This window comes from Eptatretus burgeri, chromosome 10 (assembly GCF_056783735.1).
Source record: "Eptatretus burgeri isolate ZD-2024b chromosome 10, Ebu_testis_v1, whole genome shotgun sequence".
In the NCBI taxonomy this organism is placed as follows: Eukaryota; Metazoa; Chordata; class Myxini; order Myxiniformes; family Myxinidae; genus Eptatretus; species Eptatretus burgeri.
In genome coordinates this window covers 95,520,367-95,534,950 of record NC_140970.1, presented here as the reverse complement: position 1 = coordinate 95,534,950, position 14,584 = coordinate 95,520,367, and the positions used below count along the sequence as shown (strand labels likewise).

The following is a 14,584-nucleotide window of genomic DNA, read 5'->3' as shown; positions in this document are numbered from 1 at the left end:
CTAATAAAACCGTTTGATGTCCTCAGATCCGTCCGTCTGTCTGTCTGTCTGTCCGTCCGTCTGTCTGTCAACAATTTCTATTAGCTCGCCTGTTCGAAGAACAGAGAGCTATAGCGATACCCCCGGCGTGAACGTGCGTCAGTGTCAGCATGAGCATGAAAATGTTAAAATTTTTGGTGCAAGTTATTTTTTCCTTTCTCATGTTTTTATCTACCACACTATTTTTTATACGCCCGATATATATATATATATATATATATATATATATATATATATATATATATGTATATGTATATATATATATATATATATATATATATATATATATATATATATATATATATATATATATATATATATATTGTTACGGTATTCGCGCCCGCCGGCGTGCTGACGGCCACGTAACTCGAATCGCGGCACGTCGCCCACCGGACGGACAATCCAGTCGTGACCCTCTCGGACTAACGCCGGGAACCAGTCACGGGTGGACCTTTCGGTCTCACCGCGATCGAGCCAATCAGCCCCCGCGTGGGATAGGGTTGCTCGCCAAATTCGACCTACCTAAGTACCCACACGGAGGGTAGACCGGGCGATCGCACCTCGCCGCAGGTCGACTTCGGACACGGGCCACTTAAGCGACCCGTTCCGTACTATCGGGATAACCGAGCGGTGTTATCGTCGGCCTCGACGGTTCGATTAATTATCGGGCGTATTCAGCCCACTACCAACCCTTTACGTGAAGTAAGATGGGGATTCAATAGAGGAAAAGACGAAGCGAAGCGGGAGAACAGTTCAATAATAAAGCACATTTATTCGCGATGAACGGAAAGCACACATATACAATTCCACCAAAAGCACATAGAAAAGAAGAGAAACACAATGCAATTTTACACAAAAAGCAAATGCGACAATGCAGATCTAATACCGATTACGCGAGCACACGGCAACACTTATACAATTTTACTTCACAGACGGCGCCGACAACACATATCCAAAACCAAGAAAAAGAACACCCTCAAGGATGAGGCGGGCCTGAGGCCGAGACCGGGTCGGGCCTACCCGTCTGGTGATGAGACGCGGAGCGGCGATGGTGCCTCAACTCCGCGGGCCTCGCGGACAGTGTCTGGTAGGGGGTGGGAAAGGGGCCCCCTTGGTCGCACTATCTCAGCACGGGGGGAAACAGGAGGGGGTTGCTGATGCTCGGGGGAAAGGAGGATTTTTACTCTGCCTCGAGTCCCGCGACGAGCGTCTCCACCTCGGCCAGGTCGCGCCGTCGGCCTCCCTGGTGTGCAGCTCCCGGCATGACGCGAGCACCCCCTCGTCTGCCCTCGCCGCCTCTCCACAGCTCCGTCCTCTTCGCTCCGACTCCAACGCACACGACGACGACGACGACGACGACCAACAACCATTTTCTGACGATCGCAGCCGCTTATATAAGCCCCGTGGCTTCGCCTTTGACCCCCTGCCTTCGACCTTTCACCTCGCTCCCCATTGGCCCGAGAAAAAGTGGGCGTGAATGCATTTTGATCCATGAATTTGCATATAGCGACCGCCCTCCAACGCCCTGGAGGCGGGGCCAAATCGCCCCTCGCTCACCGATTGGACGGAACAAAAGTGGGCGTGTCGTTTTTGATCCATTTTTGGAGCGGAAAATCCGTGGTTTTGTACACGCTGTTCGGCGCGCGCCCTGCACGAGTCCAATACCGGTACCCACAAGCGGCGCAAGAACGGTGGCGATGCGACGGTTGCGAGGTGTGACGTGAAGCGGCGCCGCGGTGGGTGGTTGATGTTGTGGTTGGTGGTGGTAACAATGGCAGTTGGTCCAAAATAAAGATAGTAAAAGAAAAACGGCTATCCTGAAGAGTCGCAGCACGCATAAATGACATGTATTCCCACTAGACAACGGGTTTGGGCCTAACTACACATATACTTACCGAGATATCTCACCTAAGGGACCTGAATGGTGGTTTGCGAATTTGGTAACCACAACAATATATATATATATATATATATATATATATATATATATATATATATATATATATATATATATATATATATATATATATATATACAGTGGGGAGTACAAGTATTTGATACACTGCCGATTTTGCAGGTTTTCCCACTTACAAAGCATGTAGAGGTCTGTAATTTTTATCATAGGTACACTTCAATTGTGAAAGACGGAATCTGAAACAAAAATCCTGAAAATCACATTGTATGATTTTAAAATAATTAATTTGCATTTTATTGCATGAAATAAGTATTAGATCCATCAGAAAAACAGAACTTAATATTTGGTACAGAAACCTTTGTTTACAATTACAGAGATCAGACGTTTCCTGTAGTTCTTAACCAGGTTTGCACAAACTGCAGCAGGGATTTTGGCCCACTCCTCCATACAGATCTTCTCCAGATCCTTCAGGTTTCGGGGCTGTCGCTGGGCAACACATACTTTCAGCTCCCTCCAAAGATTTTCTATTGGGTTCAAGTCTGGAGACTGGCTAGGCCACTCCAGGACCTTGAGATGCTTCTTACGGAGCCACTCCTTAGTTGCCCTGGCTGTGTGTTTCGGGTCGTTGTCATGCTGGAAGACCCAGCCACGCCCCATCTTCAATACTCTTGTTGAGGGAAGGAGGTTGTTGGCCAAGATCTCGCGATACATGGCCCCATCCATCCTCCCCTCAATACGGTGCAGTCGTCCTGTCCCCTTTGCAGAAAAGCATCCCCAAAGAATGATGTTTCCACCTCCATGCTTCACGGTTGGGATGGTGTTCTTGGGGTTGTACTCATCCTTCTTCTTCCTCCAAACACGGCGAGTGGAGTTTGAACCAAAAAGCTCTATTTTGGTCTCATCAGACCGCATGACCTTCTCCCATTCCTCCTCTGGATCATCTAGATGGTCATTGGCAAACTTCAGACGGGCCTGGACATGCGCTGGCTTGAGCAGAGGGACCTTGCGTGTGCTGCAGGATTTTAATCCATGACAGCGTAGTGTGTTACTTATGGTTTTCTTTGATATTGTGGTCCCAGCTCTCTTCAGGTCATTGAGCAGGTCCTGCCGTGTAGTTCTGGGCTGATCCCTCACCTTTCTCATGATCATTGAGGCTCCACGAGGTGAGATCTTGCATGGAGCCCCAGACCGAGGGAGATTGACTGTTATCTTGAACTTCTTCCATTTTCTAATAATTGCGCCAACAGTTGTTGCTGCTTGCCTATTGTCCTGTAGCCCATCCCAGCCTTGTGCAAGTCTACAATTTTGTCCCTGATGTCCTGAGACAGCTCTCTAGTCTTGACCATTGTGGAGAGGTTGGAGTCTGATTGATTGAATGTGGACAGCTGTCTTTTATGCAGATAACGAGTTCAAACAGGTGCAGTTAATACAGGTAATGAGTGGAGAATGGGAGGGCTTCTTAAAGACAAAACTAACAGGTCTGCGAGAGCCGGAATTCTTACTGGTTGGTCGGTAATCAAATACTCATGCAATAAAATGCAAGTTAATTATTTAAAAATCATACAATGTGATTTTCAGGATTTTTGTTTTAGATTCCGTCTTTTACAATTGAAGCGTACCTGTGATAAAAATTACAGACCTCAACGTGCTTTATTAGTGGGAAAACCTGCAAAATCGGCAGTGTATCAAATACTTGTTCTCCCCACTGTATATATATATATATATATATATATATATATATATATATATATATATATATATATATATATATATATATATATACATATATATATATATATATATATACATATATATATATATGTATATATATATATATATATATATATATATATATATATATATGTATATTTCGGGGCGTATTATGTGTCCTCCGTCCGTCCGTCTGTCTGTCTGTCTGTCAGTCTGTCAGTCTGTCCGTTCCTGTCCCCACTAACTCCCAAAGTTTTCAACTTTCACGTTTCATATTTGGTACATGGGTACAGACTGTGGAGACGGTGTGTCGTGACATGTTTGTCATCTAAAGTGGTTGCCATGGCAACCAGGATGCTGTTTTCCATGTAGTCGTACAATTCTGTATATACCTTCTTGTTCGGGTGTATATTGTGCTCACTTGTGCTCTTGTTACTGATTACAATATACAAATACATATATTGCTCCAAAATTATTTGGATCAGACTTCACTGCAATGCTTTATAAAAAATATTAATTATTGGACTAGTCTTTTAAAAACGATAAATGCATCAACAGACAAGCATTGGGTGGCTTTGACACCAACTCTAGTTTTTCTATCTCCTCCTTGACGTCTCAGCCGATTGAGTTCTAACTTGACACGATGATAATACTAGTTGCTCTTTATAGATCTTCTGAGCCCTTTTTCGCATTTTCGCCTCGGGGTCAAGGTTACAAGGTCATCAAATGCAAAATGACCGATTGGTCGAATGGCCTATAAGGAAGCATCGGACGGCTATAATACATAATGCGTTTCATCGGGATTATTAAGAAGATTTAATTCGACCAACTAGTTTCTCGTTACCTCTGTCGTCTGGCCCTGTTTATTGGGCAACACGAGGTCCGCTGACTTCAACACGGCTTCGCGCAGTTATTTTAAGTTCAACTTAAAATAAATGGAGTTCTTTCATCCCCCCTTCATGTCCAGGCTGGAGTTCCTCAAGGTAGCGTTCCGGGCCCTGTTCTTTTTCTGGTTTTCATCAATGATCTCTCCGACTCTCTGGAAAATCCTCTATATCTCTTTGCTGATGACTCCACCCTCTGCCGTACCATCGGTCATCCCTCAGACCGGCAAGCAGCAGCTTCTCCGCTCACTGCAGATCTGGATAAAATCACAAACTGGTCCAACACGTGGAACATGTCTTTCAATCCGGACAAATCTCACTCTCTCACTATGTCTCTTCGAAAGGACCGTTTAGAAAACAACCTCAACCATCCACTTTCTCAACAATCCTCTGGTAGAAGTCCTTTCTTTCAAGCTTCTGGGTCTCACTATCTGCCATGACCTTTCCTGGGAAAGCCACATTTCAAACCTCGCCTCCAAAGCCAGTCGCCGACTGGGAATCCTCCGTCATGTAAAGTCCTTCCTCGGCCCACCTGAGCTCCTGATCAATGTGTAATTGGTAATTGTAATTTTGTATTAGAGTGTGGGGAACAGAACAGTCAACATTTTGGTGTTGGTTTCATGCAAATCGGAGAAGAATTGACCGTGTTATGACTAAATCCACACATTTTGCAATGTCTTGACTCCCCCTGACCTTTGACTCCCAACCGCTTATTAGGGTTATTACGTCATTGTGTCATGTCACATGTCACAAGATGCGGCATTGAATTCTGAACATTTTGGCATTAGTTGCATGCAAATTGGATACAAATTTACCGCGCTATGGTAAAAAGACGATTTTGACCTTTTCATGACCTTGACCTTGAACTTTGACCCGATCGCTCCCAAAATCTAATCAAATGGTCCTCGGATAATTACCAATCATCCCACCAAATTTGCTGCGATTCAGTTCAATACTTTTGGAGTTATGCGAATAACAAACAAACACACATATTCACATATAAATAAATACACATCGATCAAAACATAACCTTCGCAACAAAGTTTGCGAAGGTAATGAGCACGGACGTACGTACATATGGACGGACAACCCGAAAACATAACGCCACCGGCGACTTCATCGGCTGAGGCTTCAAAAAATCTTTTTATTCATCCTTGGGCCAAAGTAACGCCAGTTTGTGTTCCACAAGAGTCAGACACGTAGGAGTGATTGTAGACACATTGCTGAAACAGTCTGATCAGTGTCAGGCAGAACACCTAAAAAAGCTAATTATCCCCATGCTTTTTGATTAAAAAAATGGGGGGATATTGTAATCAGTTCTGTCCCTCCGTCCGTCATGCTATCTCCTAAACAGTTTGGCATATATTCACCAAACTTGGTAGTTATGATCAGCACATGGCGTGAAAGTGCAAGAGCAGTATCATTTTTGTCCCCGCCCCCAAGGGCAGGGTCAAAAGGTCAAATACCAAAAAATGCAATTATGGACATGTTTAAAAACATTTTTTAATGAAACTTTGCATGTGGAATCAACATTTGGGGCCGCATGAAATATGAAACGATTTTTTGGGATTTTATCCTGGGTTCATGCCCCCATGGGGTGGGGAATTAGGGTCACGGGGTTAAAACAGGAAAACATTATTAAACTCGGAAATTTGATGTTGGGTCTCATTCTTGGTGGAACTTTATGCCATCTTTCAACCTTGCTTTAGGTGGGTAACGTGGGGATTTGCGATGGTGTTCCATCGACTTCACCCTAAGTGTGATTTTAGGATGCAAAAACAGGGGGGGGGGGGGTTATGTCCAAATTTGAGGAGTTCCAAGGGGTTGGGTGTACAAATCCAAAGAGGAGATCCAAGGATTCCAAGGAGTGATGACTTAAATCTAGTCAGGTCAGGTAATGTGGATAGTCATTGTCACCTTTTAATATGAAAGATGTAGAGGGATTAGAGCAAGTTCAATGTTGGATGGTTGTCGGGTAACATCATATGGTAACTACCATGGTTGTGGGGATATTTATCCAGTACCTCGAAAATAAACAATTTAACGGAGTTTGTTGCTGTTGTTGGCTTCAACACCCAATCGTAAATATATTTTTGCACTGTTGCGAATGGAAAGCTACTTTCTCAGAAACCTAATTGGTCAATATTAATGAAGGTGGGTTTAAGAACTCGGTTGAATTTGCATGGTGCCCAGAATGTTGTGTAGGAATATTTGTATATTTGATTTGAAGAAGTAGTATTGAGGGGAACTCATGTGGCATTTCAAAACCTTTTTATTTTTGCAAGTGGAAATTCCACAATGATTAGCATTTTCAAAGTTGACCAAAACGTTTCCCAATTGTTCTTCTAAACAGTTTTGTCAGAGAAATGGGCCAACATTCCCCCAAGAACGTGGGGGAAATTGTGGCAGTTAAAGAAGAATGAGAAACTGTTTTGGAAGATGTTTGAACTCGACCAAGTTATTCCTGCATCATTGAGCAATTGTTCACTATGATTATTTAAACAGTTACATGGTTAGTTAGTGGGTAAGGAATGTAAAAAAACAAACAAAAAACAACCAAACTCGATGAAGATGATTATGCCATTGACTTTGAACCACACAGTATGCCGAGAACCTAGGGTTACTACCATCAGCAATAACCACTTGTTTGGAAGATTAAAGTAGTTATTTCACTGTTAGTTTATTTGATTTAAAAAAATGTTTAATCTTCAAATGTTGTACTTCTTCCATTCGGTGCTTGTTGTCTTCCATTTTACCATGACATGTATTTCGCAGGAGGAACAAGACATGTCTGAAGCATCCGGAGGAGTCGCCAGCAAGGCTGAGGTTCGACCTACAGCGTACCTGCCGCTCGTGGGTAGGGAGGGTTACGTGCCTCATCCATACGGTGCCCAAGCTCCATTCAAGCCGTACCCACCTTGTGCTGCGATGCGTCGCTTCCGCAAACCAAAGTCACGACCCATCGAGATATAGGGCCAGAAGCTATTCCATGAATCCTCCTTCCCTTCCCTTTATAAACTCTACTGTCAATTTATAATGACCACAGCTAAGATCTGAACCTGCTTTAGGTCTTATGAATTAATCCCTTGTTTTGCTGAGGAGACCATCAAACTCGTTAATTTGTAACTAAAGTGTCATTGAGCCGATTGCTAGCCAAGCATTTTTTGTTTCTGACTTTCACTGTGGTTGGGCTTTCCAGTTAAACGACAGGATGCGATGCCTGACCACTTCTGATATATTGTTTCTAAAACATTGTACAATGTGAAACATTAACTGGGGATTACAACAGGTGAAACAATCTTTGGGATGATGATCAATTCTGTCAAATGTATTTAATGCTGCATAGAAACCAGTTATAGTTTCCTTAATGTACAGGAATAACTTACATATGCAGATTATCCAAATAAACTACAGCCCAGCCATTAATGAAACCTTTTCAACTTGAACGTGCTTTCGGTGCGACGGAATTGCTATTTTGCAAGTTACGTAATAACATGTTTAATTAGTAGTGCGCTCGCTCGGTCGAGCGCATACCTCCGCCACGTAATGCCTGATCCATGAGAACATATCGGGCCCAATACATTTTTGAAATGTCATGCTATACAGTACTATATTTTTTGGGCCCATCTCTCAATGGTGAAGAATCACTTTAAAAATTTAATAATTCTCGTATCCAGATCCAGATTCGGATCTTCACCAAAATCGGATCAATTCTTCATGGTCATACACCCGACCTGTCTACCAAATTTCATCCGAATCCATCCACAACCTTTTGAGATATCCTGCACACAAACAAACATATAGAAAGGGGTGAAAACATAACTTCCTTCACCTTCGGTGCCGGAGGTAACTGAAAGGGCACTCGGTGGAGCGCATACCTCTGTCCGGATCCGGATTCCGATCTTCACCAAAATCGAATCAATGCATCCTTGCACCCTCTACACCAAATTTCATCCGAATCCATCCACAACTTTTTGAGATATCCTGCACACAAACAGACAGACAGGGTGAAAACGTAACCTCCGTCCACCTTCGGTGAGTGAAGGTAACAAGTCCTGAGAAAAAAAAAAACAAAACTCAACAATTGTATAAATGAAACCACAACACAAAAACAATCTAAACTATTCATAAGGTATCTCAATATGAAAGATTGGGGGGTCAAAAATAGTGATAGGTCAAAGGGCACCGGGGCGGGGGGGAGGGGGGAGGGAGGGTTTCCAGCAGTTTTAAAGTTCAAACCATAAAAGCTACCCTGATGCAATTCCTTTTCTGCAGAGTTTTCAGCCACTCAGACATTTCCCCCAAATATGTGTCTCATGACGTCATTGGAATGCCGGTCTTGCTTTTGCCTCTGATTTAACACTTTTTGAAAAAGTGGGAATATTTCCAACTTCCCCTTGTAACTTTCCACACTTTAATGAGTTACCAATCAGCAAAGAATTTGTTGCAATTGAGACTGATCATCGGTAAGACGGGTCCGAAACGATAGTGCAGTGTAAAGGTTGCGCAAGAACCTTCGAGTTGTCTTTTGTGTATTCGATCCACAAACCGACGATATCACCTGCACTGCTGGGTGTTCCACTGCAAAGCCTGCCGTCCCATAGATGGATGGATGTTAAGCCGGGTGTCCCATCTGCTAGCATTAGTTGGTGGATGTTAAATATGTCACGGTGTGTTTCCTGAAGAGTCGGTGAGTTATCGCCGGCACCCTGAACCAATTACAAATTCCTTCCCAAATCAGCATCCTGTCGATCATCAGGCCTGGCCAGCCGGTTCATGAAAGACGTGCCTTTCCGCACTGTTGATCCTCAAACAAGGTGGGATTAATTGTAGCCATTAAAGTAGTGGGAGTGGTGGAATGGTGGCATTACATGGGAAGATGGAACGGAAAAATAATTGTTTAAAAGCCAAACTCTGTTGATCTTGAGCCTTTGTGTTATTTGAGAAATTTTAAGCACCTGTAACTCGCTCTATCTTCAACATAAAGTGTGTGTGTGTGTGTGTGTGTGTGTGTGTGTGTGTGTGTGTGTGTGTGTGTGTGTGTGTGTGTGTGTGTGTGCGTGTGTGTCAATGTGTCAGTGTGTGTGTGTCAATGTGTCAGTGTGTGTGTGTCAATGTGTCAGTGTGTGTGTGTGTGTGTGTGTCAATGTGTCAGTGTGTGTGTGTGTGTGTGTGTGTCAATGTGTTAGTGTGTGTGTGTGTCAATGTGTCAGTGTGTGTGTGTGTCAATGTGTCTGTGGGTGTGTGTGTGTGTGTCAATGTGTCAGTGTGTGCGTGTGTGTGTATGTGTCAGTGTGTGTGTGCGTGTGTGTGTGTGTGGGTGTCACTGTGTCAGTGTGTGCGTGTGTGTGTGTGTGTGTGTGTGTTTGTGTCAGTGTGTGTGTGTGTGTGTGTGTCAATGTGTCAGTGTGTGCGTATGTGTCAGTGCGTGTGTGTGTGTGTGTGTGTGTGTGTGTGTGTGTGTGTGTGTGTGTGTGTGATGTTTCCGTAGTAGTGGAGACGCTTATTTGATGTCATGTCTTTCTGATGGAGGAACTTGAAGTGAACTTGTGTGCACAGGGAGAGGAGCAGCAGATCCTTTGCTTTGACCTCGTGCCATGAAATTCCAAAACCTACTCACAGAACCTTAATACCATCACCTGCAGCAATGTGATGAGAGAAACCCGAGCACCGACATACAGTGGGGTGAGCTGTTTTACATTGTGATGCAAATGAATGTTTGGCATTGGGAACTACAAAGGAAATGAACATTGTGTTTGTATTCTTATTATTATGATCATTATTACTTGCAGGGATCCGTGGAAATACCACATGATATAAAATGGGAGTTTAAGTCCTCAATTCCCCACCTCCACCCTTCCCCCAAACATTTTTATACGTCCCAAAAATAAATTACCTAGCGCGCTGCGTAACTAAACTAACAGACTCACACGGACAAGTTAACTACATTGCCGGCGCGAAGACAAACAACAGGTCGGTTGCAAAATATTTACAATTTTACCTTATCTCTTTACACTAACCATGGCCCAGGACCTGTTATCTGTGGGGAGAGAAGCACAGCAAGTCAACAGTCATTTCATGTGGGTGAGTGCACAGCGGCTGAAGGTCAGTCGTCCTCAGGGCCTGCTCAAAAGGTCCCCCTTGGGTGTTCCTTTCATACCCCAGCTGCTGGAAGCAACTCACCCTAACACGGCAGGCCATGCGCCGTCCCACAGGCCATTTGAAGTGGCCTTTATGCAAGAACAGGGAGGTAGCCGGCTGCTCAATGCAGTCCCTGGCTCCTTTGAATGGATGGACGCAAAACGATGCACGGGCTGTGCAATGCAGTCCCTGTGGTGAGGCTGCCTGCAGGGCAGTCCTTGCAAAACACTGGAGATGGTCCTGGCACGCATGGTGAGATGGTTGACACAGGGGCAAATGCAAATAAGGGCAGCAGGCATGGGGTCAAAGCAAAAGGCAGGCAACGAGGCATGGCAAATGCGGACCAGAGATACAGCACGAAAACAGGTTGGCATATGAAGCTGGCCGGCCTCTAGTCTGGTCCTAGGTTGTGTGGAGGGAGTGCGGTGGTGCCGGCCGCTCTGAAGACAGGCTCGGACCTACCCCACTGTCTCCCCCCAACCTATCACCTTTGCCTGTCTCTGTCCATACTCACTCCCTTAGTTTGCAACCAGAAAACAACAAAATTTAGCCCCTTTTTATTATACACCCGATATATATATATATATATATATATATATATATATATATATATATATATATATATATATATATATATATATATATATATATATATATATATATATATATATATATATATACACACACATATAAAGTAGACTAGGCGTAAGTCGTCACCATCGGGACCGAGAAAAAAAGTGACGACTTAGAAATGTGACGACTTAAGCATATGCGAACATTCATGATGACTGTGGGGTGAAGGATGAAGTTGCGCGTGGCCTGGACACATATGTGTGAGAGCCGGCTATTGTACCAAAAGGAAAACACAATCCTCGGGGCATAGGTGGGGGTGAGTTGGAAAGTGATCAAGCAAAGATGGAATTCATGAATCAGTTTATCAAAAGTAAAGACAATGAACAACTCTGTAAGACAACTCGTATACCATCGGTGATGGTCTGGTGACAAATTACATGACGCACAGTCATCATGGTGATGATTACCACTCAATGCCGATGTGTAAGTGAGTGCGGTAATGTACAAAACAAGCCAATATAAAACCATGATCGGACTTCAACACTGAGCTCGATCGATCCTTTACTTCTTCGCGAAGTAATCCGTTATATTTGACTGCCTAAAACTCTTGGGCATCTGGTGCATGAGAAAGCATTCAAACCGGTCATTGTATTCCATGATGTTGGCTGGGCAATCCTCCACCGAAAGACAGTATCGGCCGAATATTTGGCCGAATCGGCCGAAACCGAATATTTGGCTGAGCCGACATTTGCCGAAACCAGATGATGAGTGCGTCATCGACATCTTCAAAGGACACACATTTCACACATTTCACACTTCCCACCGGCCTCGCGATCTTCTCCACTTGTCCAAATATCTAGCCCTTATTCTTCAAGATATCGTTCAATGTCTGCCGTTTGATGTCCAACTTCTCAGCTATGTCTGTTTTCTTCATCAGTGGATTTGCCTCGCTAAACTGGATAATGTCGTATTTTTCTTGGTAGGTTTTAGTTGTAATCTTACGCTAAGTCGCCATTGTCCTGCCTGCAGTGCGATCAACGTGTGTACGCTGTTATAAATAGCCTATCACTGGCTGTGTACACCAATGAGCGAGCATCACGATTCCATGAAATTGGGCTTCTCACGAGGCAGCAGTTCCATGTGACGAGTTAGGAGTGGTAATTTACTTGAGTTTCCATTACGTGGGAATGGACAACATCTGACGACTTAGACGAAGTGACGACTTAGAAATGACGACTTACAGAGGGATGACCCTTTATTCAAAGGGATTTAACATGAGATAAATTCGGGACTTTTTGAGGCTGCCGACTTAGACGAAGTGACGAGTTACACGCTGCCGACTTACACCCAGTCTACTGTATATCGAGACGAATTATGTGATACCGGTCGTCCGTCCGTTCCTGTCCGCACTCTAACTCCCAAAGTTTTCAACTTTCACGTTTCATATTTGGTACATAGGTACAGACTGTGGAGACGGTGTGTTGCGACATACGTTCATCTAAAGTGGTTGCCATGGCAACCAGGATGCTGTTTTCCATCCGTTCCTGTCCACCCTCTAACTCCCAAAGTTGTTAACTTTCACGTTTCATATTTGGTACATAGGTATAGACTGTGGAGACGGTGTGTCACGACATTCGTTAATCGAAAGTGGTTGTCATGGCAACCAGTATGCTGTTTTCCATGTCGTAGCACAATTCTGTATATACCTTCTTGTTCGGGCGTATATTGTGCTCACTTGCGCTCTTGTTTTATTTTATTTTTATTTAGTTATTTATTTTTCTCTATAACTTTGTCTCTTTATCTTATAAATAATCCCATTAGACAAAGGGGGGATTCTAACTGAAAACACATACTTATCGAAATAACTAAGCTTTGGGATTGCTGTCTCTCTGTGTGCAATATGGCTGCCAGATCCGTAACAATATGACTGATGCCTGCGGGCCCCTGGCATGTGCTTTGTTGTCAGCATTCCGGTGTACCTTTACCCTTTAGATTTAGAGGAATTCAATGAATGCTCAATAAACCCAGAATCCTTATGAGAGCACGGCAAGGTAAGGCATGGCACGGCAAGGCACAGTAAGGCAAGGTAAGACAAGGCACAGTAAGGCACGGTTGCATTGTGAGCACAAACAGCGGTTTGGTGTTCCAACCTCAGATAGTGTATGTGATTGGATTAATAACACACCTCATGGACCATGCTTCACGTTTCACAAGGTAACTGTGTTTCTAAAGGCAGTACAAGTACCTGTGCATGACGTAGATATGTTTCAAACACACGATTTATTTACATTTTACAGGTAACTTGTGGCCTCCAGCAGAGAGGTGGGGTGGGAGGAGGGAGGAGAAGGGGCAGGAAGAGGGACCCAGCGTTGCTTGGCAATGCCGGACACCCGTGCTCGTATTTAATGAAGAAAATTAAACAGCACAACCATCGTGAGAATGAATGGGGATTACAGGACACCAGCCCACAATGACCTTCTCGCGCACAAATGACACCGTGCGATGGACGATGCAGACAGCCGGCTTATAAAAGACTACCGCGCTCGACCAACGGGATCCTGAATTAACAAAATGCGTCATTAGTTCATTTTAAACTAAATATTAAAGCTGCTGTTGTCTTGTCCGCGAAAATTGTCCACAAAGAGTTGTGACGAGTTCGTGTTATCCCTTTTCCATTGACAATTCCGTTCAATCGTGGAGTCGAGGGTCGTCGAGAGTAATTACCGATCGACACTGCGATGTAAATAGTCAATGAACTCTCCACGATCATCGATCGACTCAAACCGTGTGGCCCGTACGAGGTGCGACCCACGACGACGACGACAGAGACGTATTGATCCTTATTAAGATGATCGTTGTCCCCAATGGAGCTTGGATCGTTGCAGCGTTTCCACGCGCGATGCTGTTCTCGAGAAGAGAAAACACACTACAAGTCCGAGGTGATGGATAACGATCAGTAACCATGACGCTGGTGGTGGTGGTGGTGGTGCTTCTTCATAGAGGAAGACGAAGTGACGGATAACGATCAGTAACTGACACTGGTGGTGGTGGTGGTGGTGGTGGTGGTTCTTCATAGAGGAAGACGAAGTGACGGATAACGATCAGTAACTATGACGCTGGTGGTGGTGGTGGTGGTAGTGGTGCTTCTTCATAGAGGAAGACGAAGTGACGGATAACGATCAGTAACCATGACGCTGGTGGTGGTGGTGGTGGTGCTTCTTCATAGAGGAAGACGAAGTGACGGATAACGATCAGTAACTATGACGCTGGTGGTGGTGGTGGTGGTAGTGGTGCTTCTTCATAAAGGAAGACGAAGTGACGG

At 44.2% G+C, this 14,584-nt stretch overlaps 1 protein-coding gene and 1 long non-coding RNA gene across 5 annotated transcripts in view; one reads left to right on the top strand and one right to left on the bottom strand.

The window, feature by feature from the left end:
• CCDC146 (coiled-coil domain containing 146) overlaps positions 1–7,612 on the top strand; it is a 100,867-nt gene extending 93,255 nt beyond the window's left edge. For all 4 annotated transcript variants that reach the window (XM_085899511.1, XM_085899513.1, XM_085899512.1 and 1 more), the window contains one exon: positions 7,324–7,612. In XM_085899511.1, the coding sequence (XP_085755637.1) occupies positions 7,324–7,521 (198 nt within the window). In that variant the 3' untranslated portion in view covers positions 7,522–7,612. The remainder of the gene's footprint in view (positions 1–7,323) is intronic.
• The window catches only part of LOC147019177 (uncharacterized), a 68,748-nt gene extending 54,634 nt beyond the window's left edge, over positions 1–14,114 (bottom strand). Inside the window, exons 1-3 of the long non-coding RNA XR_015062668.1 lie at positions 13,987–14,114; positions 8,427–8,532; positions 7,466–8,330 (exon numbers count right to left, since the gene is read on the bottom strand). This is a non-coding gene — a long non-coding RNA (uncharacterized LOC147019177). The remainder of the gene's footprint in view (positions 1–7,465; positions 8,331–8,426; positions 8,533–13,986) is intronic.
• Between the last annotated feature and the right edge of the window lie 470 nt (positions 14,115–14,584).